This window comes from Pristiophorus japonicus, chromosome 22 (assembly GCF_044704955.1).
Source record: "Pristiophorus japonicus isolate sPriJap1 chromosome 22, sPriJap1.hap1, whole genome shotgun sequence".
In the NCBI taxonomy this organism is placed as follows: domain Eukaryota; kingdom Metazoa; phylum Chordata; class Chondrichthyes; family Pristiophoridae; genus Pristiophorus; species Pristiophorus japonicus.
Genome location: NC_091998.1, coordinates 43082277 through 43103264, shown reverse-complemented (window position 1 = coordinate 43103264; position 20988 = coordinate 43082277). Strand labels below are relative to the sequence as shown.

General features: G+C 49.2%; 1 protein-coding gene and 1 long non-coding RNA gene across 55 annotated transcripts in view; one reads left to right on the top strand and one right to left on the bottom strand.

Moving 5' to 3' along the window:
• The window catches only part of LOC139234980 (uncharacterized), a 198163-nt gene that overhangs the window by 76415 nt on the left and 100760 nt on the right, over positions 1-20988 (bottom strand). The window lies entirely within an intron of this gene.
• The window catches only part of LOC139234976 (calcium/calmodulin-dependent protein kinase type II subunit beta), a 315635-nt gene that overhangs the window by 201515 nt on the left and 93132 nt on the right, over positions 1-20988 (top strand). For 32 of the 47 annotated variants that reach the window (XM_070865985.1, XM_070865983.1, XM_070865988.1 and 29 more), the window contains exons 7-9: positions 4075-4177; positions 17875-17958; positions 19690-19784. In XM_070865985.1, the coding sequence (XP_070722086.1) occupies positions 4075-4177; positions 17875-17958; positions 19690-19784 (282 nt within the window). Of the gene's footprint in view, positions 1-262; positions 336-4074; positions 4178-17874; positions 17959-19689; positions 19785-20988 lie in introns of all 47 variants that reach the window. The other 15 variants (XM_070865995.1, XM_070865986.1, XM_070865984.1 and 12 more) reach the window with 1 other exon arrangement.

The window sequence follows — 20988 nt, the reverse complement described above, 5'->3', positions numbered from 1 at the left end:
TCACGGGATAACCATTTAATTCAAAATTGAAGCGATCCAATGATAACAGATTGACGATTCTGCCCCCCTCCCCTATTGAGTAAGGTCAAACGACACATTGATTGAGTTGTGGTCTGCCTGCTGGATTGAGCCAGCCCCGGGTTGGTCCTGCTTTGCCCTGGCCTGGCCGCCTTTTCTGAGACGTGTTTTTTTTGAGAGTGCGCCAGTCTGTGCCATGTGAGACTCACCTGCAACTAACACGCCCCCTGGTGTTTGCATGCAGTCATTGCATTCAACAGATCCTGGAGGCCGTACTGCACTGCCACCAGATGGGTGTTGTCCATCGAGACCTCAAGGTGAGTTCCACCGTAGCAACGGCGCCGAGATTGTAACCCTAGCAAGTCGTGTCTTTTACATTTTCTGGTAAACGGTTTTCAATTTCTTTGCAGCTCGGTTGGGCCGGTCATTTTAACACGGAAACAGTATCTCGGGGTCCAATTCTTTGCTCAATTATTCTTTTTAGGAATTTTGTAAGGGGCGGTTGAGAAGGGCGGGGGGGGAAATAAGATGTTGTGGTTCAAACTTTGGCCTCGTGACCGATTGCGAGTGGGTCTCGGACATGTTGCTGTCGAGGCCTTTCATTCGGACACTTTCCCCCACACCTCATGAACAGTTGCAACTAAAAAAATAAAGGAGCAGTAACTCCTGGGATTGGAGAAGTGCTGTTTAAAAACAGCAGCGACGGATCCGGAGTCACTGCTCGCGTGGGCTGAGAACCAGAACCGCTCCGCTGTGATGCCCCTCATGGTCGAACACCACCCGGCTCTCTCTCACACACCAGCAAGCCGACACTTGGCAAGGTGTCACCAACAGCCACAATCCAGCACGCGGTGGCACACTTGACGGGGTGAGGGTGGGGGGTGCAGTGTTCCCTTTAATTTCTTTTTGGGGGGGATGCATGGCCCCTTTAACGGGCAGCACGGCCCATTCAAATTTCCACGCCAGCGCAGGTTTTCCCATTGTAAAGCCAGCAAGCGACCTGTGTGGCCACGCAGCTGAACGGGAACACTGGCGGGAGCGAGGGGAATGCAGTGGGAAACCAATCTTCATTCAGTTTCTGCTACATTCACTGGACCGGAGTCCTCAGCAGAGTCCAGTTGACGCGAGATGCTGTGCAGCTATTGCAAAGTTCTCCGTTAAAACAAAACCAAACACAACACAACACAGAAGCATTACAGTTACAAAAGGAATAAAGTGTATCCAGTGATAGAGTAGTGATGCTTCGGTTTGCAATAAACCAGTCAGCAACAAAAAAAAACTAAGTTAAGTCCGGTTCCTTAAACCTCGCCCAGATGGTGCTGGTTACAGCTGCAGGGATTCTCTGGCCAGAAATCTCCTGTTTTTAAAAAAAACTACAAGTCCGCCTTTGTCTCGTCGTCCATAACTTAGTTTTTTTAAAAAATTAATTAATCATTGAACCAGAGATTGAAACCTGTGTTAAAATGACCAGTTCTCTCTAACAAGGCTTGAGGCTTTGGTGGCTCTGCTCCTGCTTGCATGTGCCTTTTGGCTGGGAGACTTTGTCAGTGGGATGTGCTGGAAATAGCATGGCTGCTTTAGATCAGACTGTGTGCTTCTAAAGTGTATTTCCTCATTTATAATGGCTAGGTTTTTCACATTTACATCAAGTGTTTTTATTATATTTTATACAGTAATAGAAGACAGCAAATAAGTTTGTTTTAAAAAGTAACTGAATGTACAGTAGTATGTGTGTGTGTGTATATTTGTGTATAAGACACACACAAGCTGTTGACGGAAGATTTATTTTTGTGTGTGTGTTAAATGTTGCCGTTTTGGTATTCAGTGATGTATAGAAATGCTGGAAGTCATTTTGAGCTGCCTGGTGAATTCACCGTGGTGCACGGGACAATTCATCTAATGCTTAACTCTGGGACCCCCTGGAATGGGGACCGCTCCCGAGGCGACTCCAGCTCGACCCCGGAAGAATCCAGGCCCAGGCCTCATTCACTGTGGTTTAAATTTTGAGGCGCATTCCCTCGCACAGAGACAATCCCAAAGGTTTCTTTTAAATCACCAAGTGACCATCTTCGGTTTAGTTGGGAGGGGGTGGAGTGCACGCATTATTTTTCTGAGAGGAACCACTCCCAGTTAAACAGCGCAGCAAGCGACATCCTCCAAAGGTCTGCACGTTCCCGCTGTTGAACCAGCAACTTTGTGTGACCCCCCCTCACCCGAGGTACATGGTGTGACTGGCCCCTCCCCCGGGGAACGTGGTGTGACTGGCCCCTCCCCGGGGAACATGGTGTGACTGGCCCCTTCCCCGGGGAATATGGTGTGACCCCCCTCCCCCGGGGAACATGGTGTGACTGGCCCCTCCCCCGGGGAACCTGGTGACTGGCCCCTTCCCCGGGGAACACGGTGTGACTGGCCCCTCCCCCGGGGAACCTGGTGTGACTGGCCCCTCGCCCGGGGAACCTGGTGTGACCCCCCTCCCCCAGGGAACCTGGTGTGACTGGCCCCTCCCCCAGGGAACCTGGTGTGACTGGCCCCTCCCCCGGGGAACATGGTGTGACTGGCCCCTCCCCCGGGGAACATGGTGTGACTGGCCCCTCCCCCGGGGAACATGGTGTGACTGGCCCCTCCTCCGGGGAACACGGTGTGACTAGCCCCTCCCCTGGGGAACATGGTGTGACTGGCCCCTCCCCTGGGGAACATGGTGTGACTGGCCCCTCCCCCGGGGAACATGGTGTGACTGGCCCCTCCCCCGGGGAACATGGTGTGACTGGCCCCTCCCCCGGGGAACACGGTGTGACTGGCCCCTCCCCCGGGGAACACGGTGTGACTGGCCCCTCCCCCGGGAACCTGGTGTGACTGGCCCCTCTCTCGAGCGTGGGACTGGCCCCAGACATTGGCTGTAGGAGTTTCCCTCCCTCTCTTCCCCCCCCAGGTGTTTCTCCCCCACCCCGAGCAGCACAGCGTGAATGTTCCCCCTGGAGTGCACAGTGTGACTCCCCCCCCCCCCCCTCACACACATGGGCCCCCTCCCCACACCTCGAGCTGTACCAGGTGACTCCCTCTGATTTACCTTGGTCCTGTGAGTAAGTATCGGGCTCTCACTCGGCATGTCCCGGTCGGGCTGGGACCAAACCTGTGAACAGCTCATAACCTGGCACCAGTGCTGGGGAAACTAGACGATTTTGTGCTGTTGATTATTTAGCTGGATTTAATTACATTAAGCTATGCAACAAAAAGAAATCATTCATTTTTAATATTGCCGGTTGAATATTTAAATGTTTCCCCCCACCCCATCCTTCTGTCCTGAAAGTATGGACACTTCGGCGGGACCCAGTTCCCAGGCGCTGGCTGCACTCCATTATCTCGCCCGTGTGACTCTCTGAGGCTGGACAGCCAGTGCTGGCAAGTCCTCCGACTGTTGGGGGCTGCCAGAGTCAAGTCATGCCCACAGCTCACCTGGCTGGCTCGCAGTTCACGGAGCCAAGCGATAATGGGAATGAGTTTTGCCTCTTCGGGGACCCATGGCACTGAGACCAACAGCAGTGAGATCGGCTGCCTCAGCACAGAGTTACGATCATTAGATCTGTGAGCTAACTCCTCATATCCCATAATCCTTTTAGTGAACAAAAATCTCAGATTTAAAATGAACAATTGTCCCAGCATCGATTGCTGTTTGTGGAAGAGAGTTCCAAACTTCTACTACTCTTTGTGTGTAGATGTGTTTCCGCTCTGTCCCCTCATCCTGGACTCCCCCAACCGGCGGGAATAGTTAGCAGGCGCATTTTGGGGATTTAATGGTGCAACCTTACCCGCGACTTGAATTCCAAGTAGGAAGGTGTCTGGTCCCCGCTCGGGGCCCTCTCCATGGCGGAAGGAACGATGGAGACCAGTGGAGTGTGGGGCAATCCCTTCGTGCAGTGTGGCCGCGCTCCTTCCTTCCGATAAAACGAGGCTCTAAAGCACCGATTGACTTGTTAATCAAGAGACTGCTCCGTGTTTTGTGAATTCTGTTGCATAACGATGGCGGTTTTTCCTTCCACCAACAACCACAACCTGAAGCCCGAAAATTTACTGCTAGCCAGTAAATGCAAAGGAGCCGCCGTGAAGCTTGCTGACTTCGGTCTGGCCATTGAAGTTCAAGGAGAACAGCAGGCATGGTTTGGTGAGTGACACAGCTCCGTTTACTTGTACCTTTCTCAGCCGCCTGCCGTTGTATTTGACCCGAAGTCTTGCCGTAATCTTGCCAAATGTCTATTGCGTTCCTTAGCAGATGGAGACAAAAACTCCTGGCGGCCAAAGCAGAGATTTCTGTCCTCACCATTGTGATATATTCTCACGACATCACTAAGAAACACACTGCAAGATGGCACTTTACTGTCATCATGGAGGTCCCAGCAGATTGGAAAACTGCAAATGTAACGCCCCTATTTAAAAAAGGGGGCAGACAAAAAGCAGGAAACTATAGACCAGTTAGCCTAACATCTGTGGTTGGGAAAATGTTGGAAGACCATTAATTAATAAAGAAGCAGTAGCAGGCCATTTGGAAAAGCAAAATTCAGTCAGGCAGAGTCAGCATGGACTTATGAAGGGGAAGTCATGTTTGACAAATTTGCTGGAGTTCTTTGAGGATGTAATGAACAGGGTGGATAAAGGGGAACCAGTGGATGTGGTGTATTTGGACTTCCAGAAGGCATTTGACAAAGTGCCACATAAAAGGTTACTGCACAAGATAAAAGTTCACGGGGTTGGGGGTAATATATTAGCATGGATAGAGGATTGGCTAACTAACAGAAAACAGAGAGTAGGAATAAATGGTTCATTCTCTGGTTGGCAACCAGTAACTAGTGGGGTGCCACAAGGATCAGTGCTGGGACCCCAACTATTTACAATCTATATTAACGACTTTGCTGACGATACAAAGATGGGAGTAAAAACTGTGAGGAGGACACAAAAAATCAGCAAAAGGATATAGCCAGGCTAAGTGAATGGGCAAAAATTAGACAGATGGAGTATAATGTTGGAAAGTGTGAGGTCATGCACTTTGGCAGAAAAAAATCAAAGAGCAAGTTATTACTTAAATGGAGAACGACTGCAAAGTGCTGCAGTACAGCGGGACCTGGGGCGACTTGTGCATGAAATGCAAAAAGATAGTATGCAGGTACAGCAAGTGATCAGGAAGGCCAATGGAATCTTGGCCTTTATTGCAATGGGGATGGAGTATAAAAGCAGGGAAGTCTTACTACAGCTTATATAAGGTATTGGTGAGGCCACATCTGGAATACTGTGTGCAGTTTTGGTTTCCATATTTACGAAAGGATATACTTGCTTTGGAGGCAGTTCAGAGAAGGTTCACTAGGTTGATTCCCGGGATGAGGGGGTTGATTTATGAGAAAAGATATGAGTAGGTTGGGCCTCTACTCATTGGAATTCAGAAGAATGAGAGATGATCTTATCGAAACGTGTAAGATTACGAGGGGGCTTGACAAGGTGGATGCAGAGAGGATGTTTCCATTGATGGGGGAGACTAGAACTTGAGGGCACAATCTTAGAATAAGGGGCGGTCCATTTAAAACCAAGGTGAGGAGAAAGTTCTTCTCTGCGGGTTGTAAATCTGTGGAATTCGCTGCCTCAGAGAGCTGTGGAAGCTAGGACATTGAATAAATTTAAGACAGAAATAGACAGTTTCTTAAATGATAAGGGGATAAGGGGAGCAGGCAGGGAAGTGGAGCTGAGTCCATGATCAGATCAGCCATGATCTTATTGAGGCTCGAGGGGTCGTATGGCCTACTCCTGCTCCTATTTCTTATGTGACGTTGCCACATGATCCTTTATTATTCACATCAGTAGTTGCAGTACATCAGTTGTCCACTAGAGGGAGCTCTATCTCAACCATGCTCCTATATTATAGTTGTGTAATAACGAGAGTTAAAATGGAAGCTGTCTAGTCTTACTAAAGTTGAAAATGGAGGGAGGAGTCGGGCCTCCTACAGGAAAACAGGCCAGATTGGCTTTCTTCCCTTAGAGTTGTTCAAAACGTACCTTGTCCAGAGCGTTAACAAGTCCTGGGTAACCAACCAACCAATGTTCCCCGTGGAACCTCCACCAGTTACTGACTAAGTATTTTCCATTTGTCACCTCTCTCTGTCAATCCTTCTGTCAGCCTAAGCTGTCCTCGCCAGTTCTATGCAAGGAGAACTCTCTGGTATCCGTCGACTGGTGCTGTCATGTATGTAACCACAATGTAACACCACTGTATTACTGTATACACTCAACCTAGATGCACACCTTGACCACAAGGGTGAACTTGTGGGAGACACTCCTTATCTGATCACACAGGGATCAAAAGGGAGGTCCCATGCAGGGTCATCACTTGGAGTCCTGTGAATACAGAGTGACCTTGTCCCCAGAATGTGCCTCATGTGGTTTCATGCTATACATTGGCGACGAGAAACGGGAATTCACGACCCACGAGAATGGCCACCGGTAGCACAGAGGAACGGTACTGTGTTGGGGAGGACTGGGACGATTTTGTCGAGAGGCTTCAGCAAAGCTTCGTTACGAAAGAATGGCTGGGGGAATGCAGCGGCCGACAAGCGAAGGGCTCATCTTTTGACCAGCTGCGGACCAAAGACTTACGCGCTCATGAAGGACTTACTAACACCCGAAAAGCCGGCGGACAAAACCTTTGAAGAACTTAGCAGATTGATCGGGGAGCACCTCAAACCGGCGAGTAGCATACATATGGCTCGACACAGATTCTACACCCACCGATGTCAGGAGCATACCGGACTTCGTAGCGGACCTCCGGCGTTTGGCCAGCCTCTGTAAGTTCATGACGCCTGCAGGGGGGAGATGCTAAGGGACTTCTTTATTGAGGGCATCGGTCATGCGGGGATTTTCCGCAAGTTAATTGAGACCAAGGATTTGACCCTGGAAGCGGAGGCGTTGCTAGCTCAAATTTTCATGGCGGAGGAGGAGATGAAAATAATAAACGTGTGCAATTCTGCCTCTAACGCGGCGAGGGATCAGAGAGTCAATATCATCAATGCGGCTCAGAGCCCCGCAGGCAGGCAGGGGCAGTTCAACACCCCCCAGGCAGCACTAGACCCCAGAGTAGGACTTCAACAGAGACAATGGCAGGCTGAACGGACATTCACGCCATCACAGTGGACGATGCGGCCTGGGATGGAGTCATTGACACCCACTAATAGGGTACTTAAGAGCAGTCCAAGGGACAGTCAGCACGGAATGCCTAGCCATAGTCCCTTTGTCCCCAACAATGGAAACTGTAACTCCTGCTGGAGGTGTGGGGGAAAACACCCAGCCAGATCCTGCAGATTTCAACAGTTTGTCTGCAGGTACTGCAATCTCAGTGGCCATTTAGCTCGAATGTGCAGGAAGCCTGAAACCAGACTAATACATGAGGCAGATGGACCAGAAGAGGGTCCTCTGACGCAGGATGACTTTTGGGGCGAATCGATGGACGCCGAGATCCAGCGGGTCCATGTGGCGAATATTCACAGTTCATACACCAAAACGCCACCCATGATGATGAAGGTCTTGTTAAATGGAATCCTTGTACGCATGGGGCCAGCCAGTCACTCATGGGCGTTCAGCAATTTGAGAAGCTATGGCCATTTAGAAACATAGAAAATAGGTGCAGGAGTAGGCCATTTGGCCCTTCAAGTCTGCACCGCCATTCAATGAGTTCATGGCTGAACATGCAACTTCAGTACCCCATTCCTGCTTTCTTGCCATCCGCCTCATGGATTAGTCTGGTTGCAGGCTTCCTGCACATTCGAGCTAAATGGCCACTGAGATTGCAGTGCCTGCAGACAAACTGTTGAAATCTGCAGGGTCTGGCTGGGTGTTTTCCCCCACACCTCCAGCAGAAGTTACAGTTTTCATTGTTGGGAACAAAGGGACTATGGCTAGGCATTCCGTGCTGACTGTCCCTTGGACTGCTCTTAAGTACCCTATTAGTGGGTGTCAATGGCTCCATCCCGGGCCGCATTGTCCACTGTGATGGCATGAATGTCCGATCAGCCTGCCATTGTCTCTGTTGAAGTCCTACTCTGGGGTCTAGTGCTGCTGCCAAACCCTTTGATCCCCCTAGTAGTAAGGACTACATCTAACTCCTTTTTGAGTATATTGTCCAGTTGGTCTCAACAACTTTCTGTGGTAGAGAATTCCACAGGTTCACCACTCTCTGGGTGAAGAAGTTTCTCCTCATCTCAGTCCTAAATGGCTTACCCCTTATCCTTAGACTGTGACCCCTGGTTCTGGACTTTCCCAACATTGGGAACATTCTTCCTGCATCTAATCTGTCTAAACCCATCAGAATTTTAAACGTTTCTTTGAGATCCCCTCTCATTCTTCTGAACTCCAGTGAATACAAGCCCAGTTGATCCAGTCTTTCTTGATATGTCAGTCCCGCCAACCCGGGAATCAGTCTAAATTAGCACGTGTTGAGACACAATTACGGACTTACACTAAAGAAATCATACTGGTGCTAGGCAGTGTAATGTTGGCTGTCACACACAACGGGTTAGTGAATCGGCTGCCGCTCTGGATTGTCCCGGGCAATGGTCCCGCACTGTTGGGGAGGAGCTGGTTAGCCGAGTTGAACTGGAAATGGGGGGATGTTCACACAATGTCATCTGTGGAGCGAAGTTTGTGCTCACAAGTTCTGCAACAATTCGATTCACTATTCCAACCTGGCATCGGGACTTTCAAAGGTACTAAAGTAGTGATACACATCACCCCGGACGCCAGGCCAGTGTACCACAAAGCTAGAGCAATGCCGTATGTAATGCGGGAAAAGATCGAGAGTGAATTGGACCGGCTGTTGAGAGAGGGCATCATCTCGCCTGTTGAATTCAGTGACTGGGCGAACCCCATCGTTCCCATCCTAAAAGCAGATGGCTCTGTCAGGATCTGTGGCGACTACAAGGCCACCATCAATCGGGTGCCCCTACAAGATCAATACCCGCTCCCGAGAGCGGAGGACCTCTTCGCCACGCTGGCAGGCGGCAAGCTGTTCACCAAGTTGGACCTCACTTCAGCCTATATGACCCAGGAACTGGCCGACGAATCTAAACTACTGACCACCATCACCACGCACAAGGGACTGTTCGTTTATAACAGGTGACCGTTTGGCATTCGATCAGCGGCCGCGATTTTTCAACGAAACATGGAAAGCCTGCTTAAATCCATTCCTGGAACGATCATATTCCAGGATGACACCCTCATCACGGGTCGAGACACCAAGGAACACCTCCACAACCTGGAGGATGTGCTACGCTGACTGGACCGGGTAGGCCTCCGACTCAAGATGTCTAAATGTGTGTTTAGCCCCTGAGGTTGAGTTTCTGGGCAGGAGGGTTGCTGCAGATGGGATTCGGCTCACCGAATCCAAAACAGAGGCGATTCGACGAGCACCCAGGCCCTGCAACACATCGGATTTGCGTTCATTCCTGGGACTGTTGAAATATTTCATGAACTTTCTGCCGAACTTGAGCACGTTGTTGGAGCTGCTACACGTGCTCCTGCGTAAGGGTTGCGATTGGTTTTGGGGGGACTGTCAGGAATGGGCTTTTGATCGGGCGCGAAACCTACTGTGTTCAAACAAGTTGTTGACCCTGTACGACCCTTGTAAGAATTAATTTTTTACATGTGATGCATCGTCCTATGGGATTGGTGCGTGTTGCAGCAGGACAGTGCTGAGGGTCAACTACAACCTGTGGCTTATGCCTCCAGATCACGCGCTCAAGCAGAACGGGGATATGGCATGGTCGAGAAGGAAGCGCTTGCATGTGTCTATGGTGTAAAAAAAATGCATCAGTACCTCTTTGGTAGGAAGTTTGAGTTCGAGACGGACCACAAGCCATTAACATCCCTGTTATCTGACAGCAAGACTATCAATGCCAACGCATCAGCTCGCATACAGCGATGGGCCCTCATGCTGGCTGCTTATGATTACTCCATCCGGCACCGGCCCGGCACTGAAAACTGCGCTGACGCGCTCAACAGGCTCCCACTGGCCACCACTGAGGGGGCAGCGGAGCAAAACGCCGAGATGGTCATGGCTATCGATGCCTTTGACAGTGCAGGCTCCCCCATCACAGCCCGCCGGATCAAATCCCCTCCTATCCCTGATTAAAAAATGTGTCCTGACTGGGGATTGGGCGCCCGCACACGGAGCATGCCCTGAGGAGGTCAGACCGTTCCACAGACAGGTGGATGAGCTCTCCATCCAAGCCGACTGCCTACTATGGGCAGCCGAGTAGTTATGCCCCAGAAGGGCAGGATAGCATTCATCCAGGAACTCCACAGCGAGCACCCAGGCATTCTGCTGATGAAGGCCATTGCCCGGTCACATGTTTGGTGGCCTGGGATTGATTCAGACCTGGAACACTGTGTTCGCAGGTGCACAACGTGTGCCCAGCTGAGCAATATTCCCAGGGAGGCCCTGCTCAGCCCGTGGCCCTGGCCCACAAGGCCATGGTCACGCATTCATGTTGACTACGCGGGCCCGTTCATGGGTAAGATGTACCTTATCGTGGTAGATGCGCACTCGAAATGGATCGAGTGCATCATTCTGAATTCATGCAGGTCATCCACCACTGTGAAAAGCCTCCATGCGATCTTTGCAACCCATGGCTTGCTGGACATCCTGGTTAGGGATAATGGCCCATGTTTCAAAAGCCACGAATTCCGAGGGTTTATGTCGGGCAATGGCATCAACCACGTCAGGACTACACCGTTCAAGCCGGCCTCCAATGGCCAGGCGGAACGTGCGGTCAAAATCATTGAGCAAGGTATGCTCAGGATTCAAGGACCCTCCCTACAATGCCGCCTATCGCGCCTCCTGCTGGCCTATAGATCCTGCCCGCACTCGCTCACTGGGGTCCCGCCCGCAGAGCTACTAATGAAACGGACACTCAAAACTCGGTTGTCTCTCATTCACCCAGTCCTGACCGACATTGTTGAGGGCAAGCGCAAGTTACAAAGCGAGTACCATGACCGTAATGCGAGATGTATAGAAATAAATGATCCTGTATTCGTCCTCAATCACGCCATGGGGCCCAAATGCCTTGAGGGTACTGTAAATGACAGAGGGGAATAGGATCATCATGGTAAAACTCAACAATGGTCAGATATGCCGTAAGCATCTGGACTAAATAAAAAAAAGGTTCAGTATGGACACGGAGGAACCTGAAGAAGACCATGAGATGGAGCTCACACTACCGCCAGTGAACGAGCAACAAGAGCATTCAGAAGAATGCACAGTCCCTGCGGTCAGCCCGGTCAGGTCGGAATCACCACAGGTGACAGACACTGTCAGTGTCCAACAACCAGAGCCTCAACTGCAGCGCTCCACGAGGGAGCGTAGACCACCTGAAAGACTAAACCTATGATCCCAATAAGACTTTGGGGGGAAGGTGATGTCATGTATGTAACTACAATGTAACACCACTGTATTGCTGTATACACTCAACCTAGATGCACATCTTGACCACAAGGGGTGAACCTGTGGGAGACACTTGTTACCTGATCACACAGGTATATAAAGGGAGGTCCCACGCAGGGTCATCACTTGGAGTCCTGTGAATAAAGAGTTAAGGTCACCAAGTGACCTTGACCCCAGAATGTGCCTCGTGTGGTTTCATGCTATAGAGTAAGGACTTTACAGGTGCCAGGAGATCCTCTGATAATGCCCGTAGAGCACCAATTCTGCCACCTTGTGCCTCCTAAATGTCATAAGAACATAAGAAATAGGAGCAGGAGTAGGCCGTTTGGCCCCTCGAGCCTGCTACGCCATTCAGTAAGATCATGGCTGATCTGATCTTGGCCTCAACTCCACTTCCCTGCCCGCTCCCTATAACTCATGACTCCCCTATCGTTTAAAAATCTGTCTATCTCCACCTTAAATATATTCAATGACCCAGCTTCCACAGCTCTCTGGGGCAGAGAATGCCAAAGATTCACGGCCCTCTGGGAGAAGAAATTCCTCCTCATCTCCGTTTGAAACGTGCGACCCCTTATTCTGAAAGTATGCCCCCTAGTTCTAGATTCCCCCACGAGAGGAAACAGCATCTACCCTGTCAAGCTCCCTCAGAATTTTATGTTTCAATAAGATCACCTCTCATTCTTTTAAACTCCAATGAGTATAGGCACAACCTTTCTTCGTAAGACAACCCCTTCATCACAGGAATCAAGCTCCTGAACTACGTCCAACAGCAGCCACGATACCTCCATTGCTCATGTCCAGATCCTAGATCACAGCTCTTGGCTCCCAATGTTGTGGGCGACCCTCCTGACTGCACCACTCCATTCTCCTGTCTCGTGGGACATGACGCTGTCGTGTGTCAGCCTTGGCTCAGTGGCAGTACTTTCACATCTTCAGTCAGTAGGTCGAGGATTTAAGCCCCACTCCAGAACAGCACCTCAACTTTGGCAGTACTTTGCTGACTCTGAAGCGCTTTGGGACATCCTGAGGATGTGAAAGGTGCTATATAAATGCAAGTGCTTTTTACTGGAAGTTACAAGGACAGAGAGGATAAGACCCACTGGTCCATCAGCCTGTGATCCATGTGCCTCCAACACCCACATCTAGATCATTAACAGTAGTAAACAGCAACATAGAAAATAGGTGCAGGAGTAGGCCATTCGGCCCTCTGAGCCTGCACCACCATTCAATATGATCATGGCTGATCATGCAACTTCAGTACCCCACTCCTGCTTTCTCTCCATACCCCTTGATCCCTTTAGCCGTAAAGCCACATCTAACTCCCTCTTGAATATATCCAATGAACTGGCATCAACAACTCTCTGCGGTAGGGAATTCCACAGGTTAACAACTCTCTGAGTGAAGAAGTTTCTCCTCATCTCAGTCCTAAATGGTTTACTCCTTATCCTTAGACTGTGTCCCCTTGTTCTGGACTTCCCCAACATCGGGAACATTCTTCCTGCATCTGACCTGTCCAGTTCCATCAGAATTTTATTTGTTTCTATGAGATCCCCTCTCATCCTTCTAAACTCCAGTGTATAAAGGCCCAGTTGATCCAGTCTCTCCTCATATGTCTGTCCTGCCATCCCAGGAATCAGTCTGGTGAACCTTCGCTGCATTTCCTCAATAGCAAGAACGTCCTTCCTCAGATTAGAAGACCAAAATTGAACACCATATTCCAGGTGAGGCCTCACCAAGGCCCTGTACAACTGCAGTAAGACCTCCCTGCTCCTATACTCAAAACCCGTAGCTATGAAGGCCCAGCACTGAACCCTGCGGCACCCCACTAGTCACTGCCTGCCATTCTGAAAAGGACCCGTTTATTCTGACTCTTTGCTTCCTGTCTGCCAACCAGTTCTCTATCCACTTCAATACATTACCCGCAATACCATGTGCCTTAATTTTGCACACTAATCTCTTGTGTGGGACCTTGTCAAAAGCCTTTTGAAAGTCCAAATACACCACATCCACTGGTTCTCCCTCGTCCACTCTACTAGTTACATCCTCAAAAAACTCGAAGATTTCCCTTTCATAAATCCATGCTGATTTGGACCGATCCTGTCATTACTTTCCAAATGCGCTGCTATTACATCTTTAATAATTGATTCCAGCATTTTCCCCACCACCGATGTCAGGCTAACCGGTCTATAATCCCCTGTTTTCTCTCCCTTTTTTAAAAAGTGGGGTTACATTAGTTACACTCCAATCCATAGGAACTGAACCAGAGTCCATGGAATGTTGGAAAATGACCACTAATGCATCTACTATTTCTAGGGCCACTTCCTTAAGTACTCTGGGATGCAGACTATCAGGCCCTGGGGATTTATCGGCCTTCAGTCCCTTCAATTTCCCTAACCCCATTTCCTGACTAATAAGGATTTCCCTCAGTTCCCCCTTCTCGCTAGATCCTCAGTCCCCTAGTATTTTCGGAAGGTTATTCGTGTCTTCCTTAGTGAAGACAGAACCAAAGTATTTGTTCAATTGGTCTGCCATTTCCTTGTTCCCCATTATGAATTCCCCTGATTCTGACTGCAAGGGACCGACATTAGTCTTCATTAATCTTTTTCTCTTCACATATCTGTAGAAGCTTTTGCAGTCAGTTTTTATGTTCCCTGCAAGCTTCCTCTCATACTCTATCCCTGCGGGACAGCATTGGTGACCAGACTCCAAGCAGATCCCAATCTACCTACAACCATATTTATTTATGGGCTTTCAGCTAGTTCTCAATCCAGTGCAGTGGACTGCCACTGATACACGAGCCTTTTATCTTGTAGAAAAACCACATGTCAAAAGCTTTATGGAAGTTTAGATAGACAATACCAGGTTTCCTACATCCATTATTTTAGTGACTTCTTCAAAAAATGTAATCGAATTAGTAAGACAGCACCTCCTTTTGAAGTCCCTAATATGTCCTTCTCTGTCGAAGTAGTCATTCATCATCATCATAGGCAGTCCCTCGGAATCGAGGAAGAGTTGCTTCAACTCTAAAAATGAGTCCTTAGATGGCTGAACAGTCCAATACGAGAACCACAGTCCCTGTCACAGGTGGGACAGAAAGTCGTTGAGGGAAGGGGTGATTTACTGCACGCTCTTTCAGTTTGATTCTGCATGCTCTCGGCGATGAGACTCTCTGTGCTCAGCGCCCTCGCGGATGCACTTCCTCCACTTAGGACGGTCTTTGGCCAGGAACTCCCTGGTGTCAGTGGGGATGTTGCACTTTATCAGGGAGACTTTGAGGGTCCCTAATGATTCCCTAGCCACTGACTCCATCCCTCTCCCCAACTCCTGTCTGAGGCTGAACCAGACTGTTCGCAACCTTGGTGTCATATTTGACCCTGAAAGTAGCTTTCAACCACATATCCACAGCATAACTAAGACCGCCTATTTCCACCTCCGAATCATTGCCCCGTCTCCGCTCTTGCCTCAGCTCATCCGCTGCTGAAGCCCTCACCCATGCCTTTGTAACCTCTAGACTTGTCTATTCCAACGCACTCCTGGCTGGTCTCCTTCATTCTACTCTACATAAACTAGAGGTGATCCAAAACTCGGCTGCCGTGTCCTAACTCGCACCAAGTAACTCCAGCATCTTATATTTTTTTAAGTTTGGGACTACATTAGCCTTCTTCCAGTCTAAGGGACAGTCCCAGAGTCCAGCGAGCTATTAAAGATACAGGCAAGGGGCTCACACAGCACCTGTCCCATCTCCCTGAAAACCCCCGGGTGGATATCATCCAGAGACGCTGCCATATCTATTTTAAGATTTCTAATCATATCTAAAACAATATGTTCATCAATGTTAATATTACATTTTATTAATGACATCATTGAATTCTGAGAGCAGTGTAGCATCTTCAGTCCTGATGAGCCAGTCACTCTCCCAGACCTGGAGTCATGGTGCAGGGATGTAGGACCTCACTGCGTTAGTTAATTTGTGTTATAAATGCAAGAAATTATTTGTTTGATAGTGACATGACAAGTCCATTAAAATCAAAATGACAGCCCCTTAACAAGAAAGGCTCACTGACCTACACTGGCTACTGGTCTGACAACACCTCAATTTTAATTTTAAAATCCTCATCCCTGTTTTCAAATCCCTCCATGGCCTCGCCCTCCCTATTGCTGCAATCTCCTCCAGCCCTACAACCCTCCCAAGATCACTGCGTTCCTCCAATTCTGGCCTCTTGAGCATCCCCGATTTTAATCGCTCCACCTCTGGTGGCCGTGCATTCAGCTGCCTTGGCCCCAAGCTCTGGAACTCCCTCCCTAAACCCCTCCGCCTCTCTCTCCTCCTTTAAGACACCTACCTCTGTGACCAAGCTTTTGGTTATCTGCTCTGATATCTCCTATGGCTCAGTGTCAAAAATGTTTTTATTGTTAATGCTCTTGTTAAGCGCTTTGGGACATTTTGCTACGTTGTCATCATCATAGGTGGTCCCTTGAAACGAGGATGACTTGCTTCCACGCCAAAAAAGGATGAGTTCACGGGTGTTTCAATCAAGGACCCAAACTACATCCTGAAGGGTGGAAGATGCCCGTGCGTGGATTTTTTTAACGTGGGGTGACCGTTGCACACCAGCCACCACACGGGCTTGACAGAGCGAGGTCTTGGTCCAGTGGCAAGGGTTAACCAGGACGACTGGAGACCAGCTCTGCTGCACCTAGTGCGCACATATATCGCAATGTGGGCTGGGCCCGTGCTGCCCCTGGGTCCCTGGCTCCGAACTCACGCCTCCCCTGGGCCCCGATCACATCCCTCCACAATCTCTCGCTGCTCCTGCTGTATCTGCCCACGCTCCAATCACTGACCTGGATCTTAGTGACGTCACTTTTCACAGCCATCGCCCTCCTGCACCAACTCGTGCTGCATCTTGCAGTGGCTTGCCTCCACACTGTCCATGGCCACCACTCACTGCTCCTTTTGTGGCCCCAACCTCCGCTGATGTTCTCTCAGTACTGCCCCTCCGACAGTGCGGCGCTTGCGACATTAAAGACGCTATATAAATGCGCTTATATAAATGTAAGTAGTTGGAAGTCTGAATGTTCACGTCCCATTGTTTCTGAGTGCAGAAGTTCGATGCAATTGTTGCAGGGGGTTTCCAGGTTGCCGCAGGTCCAGTGCCTACATGCCGACCATGGTCCAATGTCTGTCCGCACAGTGAGCGCTTAATCTCGAGGGCACTGAACGAGAGCGATGAAAGGGCTTTCCCTCCGAGGAAAGAAGTGAATGAGCCAGCCAACGCACAACTCGTGACACCAGGGAACACAGAAGCGAGGCGGCTGCTAAACAGGGGATGACAGGAAGGAAGGGAGATCTCCCTTTCAAGATTTCACATTTTTTTAAAAAGCAGACGCGTTTATCCAGTTTCATTTAGATGGTTTCGACCGCTTTATCTCTCTGGTTTTCCTCAAAACATAAGTGGTCAGAATGTGGGCATGTTGCCAATTCAATACAGGATGTCAATTAAACCATTTCCACATCCATCAGAGTTATTATTAAATGCTTGCATTGGTGGGTAGTATATGTTGTGTACACTTGCCTGAGGCGGAAGAGCGATGGGTCAATGGGACACGTCTGACTAATATCACTGCCAAACCTGTTCCTTGACTTTAATTATATATAACTGAGCCTGACTGTTAGCACGGTGCCTGTGCACCATCGGGCATATCCGGTGAGGTTGCTGCCTCTCAACTGCACGATAGCAAAATAACGAACATTATCTTTGAAGAAGGACCCTTGCACAGAATCTCTGGCAGCATCCGATAAAGGCGTGAGGATTAGATACAGACACCAGCCCGTCCTCCCTGAGGCCAGACCGGTTCGCAGAGAATGCGACAAACACTGACATCACCTATCCTCGACCATTGGGAATGGGATGCAGCAGGAGATCAGTGGCATCAGGCCTGGCATGTCGTACCCATACCTGCTGCCTGGCAAAGTGCAGCTCACCTGGGCACTGAGAACAGAAGGGAGGAGGATTCATTTTGTGTTAAAACAAACTTGCGCTTGCACAGTAATTCCAGCGTCAAGTTGCTTACTTGAATTGTGTGTGTTCTTCCCCCTACAATCAGAAAAATTACTTTTAAATAGCTATCATTAGATCCAAAGGGAAAGAGATGTGGAGCCCAGCCATCATTGACACAAGATTTTGCAGAGAGGTGTACAAGGGGAAAGGATAGACGGAATCCCTGGGAGACTGATATCCATGGCTTTCTCTATATGCACCATCGTTTCTCCGAGTCTAGTGCAGTCCTTTCTACAACATACGTTGTTGAAATGCAGGTATATTTCTGTACTCGAGGAAACCCTAAATCAAGATGTTTGACAGCACGTTTCTTACCATCTGCAGGTTTCGCAGGCACACCTGGCTACCTCTCTCCCGAGGTACTTCGAAAAGAAGCCTACGGGAAGCCGGTGGATATCTGGGCATGTGGTGAGTAATGAGATATCGCCTGTGACATTGATGTGCACTGAAAGCTTGGCGCTTGAGGTTATCCAGTTGGTTAAGAGTGAAGTGTCTTTGTACGTTTATCACCAGCTACCCAGTGGCATGAAGTAACCATGGACCAGTGGCAGTCGGGCTGGTGAGGCTGGGACAAGCAGCAAGCTCCCCCATGACGTTGCCAGTGAGGCCCTGATAATTCCTGTCCTCGAGCCTCCTTTAAATATGATTGATGAGCTGCCCACCCGATTGTGCCGGGTTATCATTAGGAGTGGGGTAGAGAGTTCACGTTGGCTGCTGCTCGCTTGGGCTAACTGCCTTATCTCAGCCAGGCTACTAATAGGAGAGGCGTTAAGAACGGCTTTCTCTTAGAAGTGAAGGGAAATATCGAAGGGTGTTTCAAGTGCCATCTCGTGGTGCTGTTTGTAGTTTGTGGAAAACGTGCCACGGATATTAATGGGGGGGCGGGGAACACCTGCCAAAGATGGAGTCCTCCTCGTGCTCTGAATGGAATTCAGCTCCCATATACAAGTTGGACTTGCTGCCATTGCCATGGATTGAAATCACACGTGGCTGTCACTTAAAGAAAAGATCTCCTCTAATGGTCCTCTTCAAACTGAGCCAGTTTGTCAGTTCTGTGCCATTAGGCAGAACAGCCATTGGGGCCAAAGGAAACACCAAGAGTACTGAAAGGGGGAAATGGGGATTTATCCACATCCAATCTTCTCCCAAATCTATAAGAAATGCTGTCTTTTAGCCATTACAGGACCAGTCAGCACACCTTGGCTCCTCTTACAGAAACTCAACCCAAATATCATCTCTGCCCCACATAAACCTCTGTATGTTAGATCGATATGTTCCCTCCCCCTTTGGACGGCTGGCTGTAGGGGCCAGTTGTACGAATGCATACTATGGGCAGAACCTTATCTGCGGGAAGCATGTAGCGAAAAACCGCTCCTCCCAATTTCCCGCCTACGAATGATTCCACTTCAGTAATGAGGTCCAACAAAGTTCTTCCAGTACCGAAAGATACGGTGATCTTATCACGGGCGTAGAGACACTGAGCACAACCAATTGTACTTTTACACAAAGTTTGTGCTCAGCCCTACCCAAACGCACATCAGATTCCCAAGGCTCATGTTCCGTCCAGTAAAGTGACGAGATAATTAAAATAAGAGTAAGGTTACTCTGTCTGATTGCGATGGGTCACGACCGTGTTTGGGTTTTAGAGATGAAAACGTACATCTGTTGAAGCTGAGAATGACCATCCATACGACAGGTTGAACCTCCATTATCCGGAACCCTCAGGACCTGGCCTGTTCTGGATAAGGGATTTTTCTGGAAGAGGGGTGGTCACATTAAATTGGATGGTACAGGTACTGAGCAAGGGGATATCGGGGCTGGGAGTGCGGTAGTGAGATCGGGGGGGGGTGGGTGGTGGGGAGGTGTGGGTGGATCGCGGGGTCAGGCCAGCGATTACGGGAGTCAGCATTGAGGAAGGACTTCAATTTGTTCATGTCGGAGCTCTGCGCATGCGCCACCCGGTGGCCAGAAATGGTTCTGGACGAGGGGTGGTTCTGGATAAGGGAGTTCGGGATAAAGGAGGTTCAACCTGTATCAGGGTTAAGTATTCACCTTTGGTTTTAACCTTGTATGAAAAGTCCAGCGCTGCTCTTTGAGTGAACTGTGTTTGCCTATTTGTGCTTTTATTTGCCATTGCAGGAGTCATTCTCTATATCTTGCTCGTTGGCTACCCACCCTTCTGGGATGAAGACCAGCACAAGCTCTACCAGCAGATCAAGGCTGGCGCTTACGATGTACGTACCTGACGGCAACTTGCTGTGATCAGCCGATACCCAAAAGGGAACACCTTCCTAATTCCTTTCCATCAAACGTTTACAGTCACGCCACTCAGCTGTCCTCCTATAATCCGACATTACACAGCCCCTCCGAGAGCAGTGAACAGTGGGGTGACAGACTCTAAGCTGGCAATGTCAGCATCCCTTCCCTAAACATGGACCCTGTAATGTATGCCCCTGTGAGTATGCTCACAGGTTTGTAGAGCTGTTGAGTTGGGAGTGGCTTAGCCAGTCACGTGATGTTCACAAGACTCAATAAAACCCCAGCCAGTTGGGTTCAGGGGATCCACGATGAGGCAGGTGGTTGTGAGCCTGGTGGATCAACTGGTAATGTGTCGTGTGATTGTTCAACCTTTTCTAATAAACCAACTAGTTCTTAATAGCAATGTGTTGCTATGAATTCTTAAGCAAACAACCCACGAAGCAAATACATTACAGACTTGAATTGTACCCTTCCTCCACATTGCAGGCTGCGAGGCATGCAAAAGAATGGCGTGTTTTGCTCTCTTTTTGTTCAGTGAGTGCCATTGGCATCATCGAGGGGATCTGACTGTACAAAGGAGTTGGCTACCTGGCAGAGAAACACTGGTAAACTGTGTGCTTATTAATTCAGCACCCCCATAGTTGCCACCTCAGTAAGCCCTTCAAGCCAGTTTCCCCTGAGAATATTGGCACTACTGGATAGGACAGAAACACTTTCCCAGGATGATTCAGAGTAGACAGAAGAACAAGTTGATTTAACAGCAGTCCTGATCTGAAGGCTCTCTTCGATACCTTGCCTTACACAGAGATCAAAGAGCTAAAATGGTCTTTGAACAAAATTGCTTTGATCAAGCTCAGAAGCACATCACCTTGCTCGAGAGTCTCCATGGATACGGTAGCATAGTGGCCATGGGACTGGACTAACTATAACAACAACTTGTATTTATATAGCGCCTTTAACGTAGTAGATGTCCCAAGGCGCTTCACAGCAGTGTTATAAGACAAAACAAATAAATCTGACACCGAGCCACAAGAGGAAATTTAGGGCAGGAAGAGGTAGGTTTTACGGAGCGCCTTAAAGGAGGAAAGAGAGGTAGAGAGACGGAGAAGTTTAGCGAGGGAGTTCCAGAGCTTGGGGCTGTTGAAGGCACGGCCATCGATAGTTAGGCAGTTATAATCA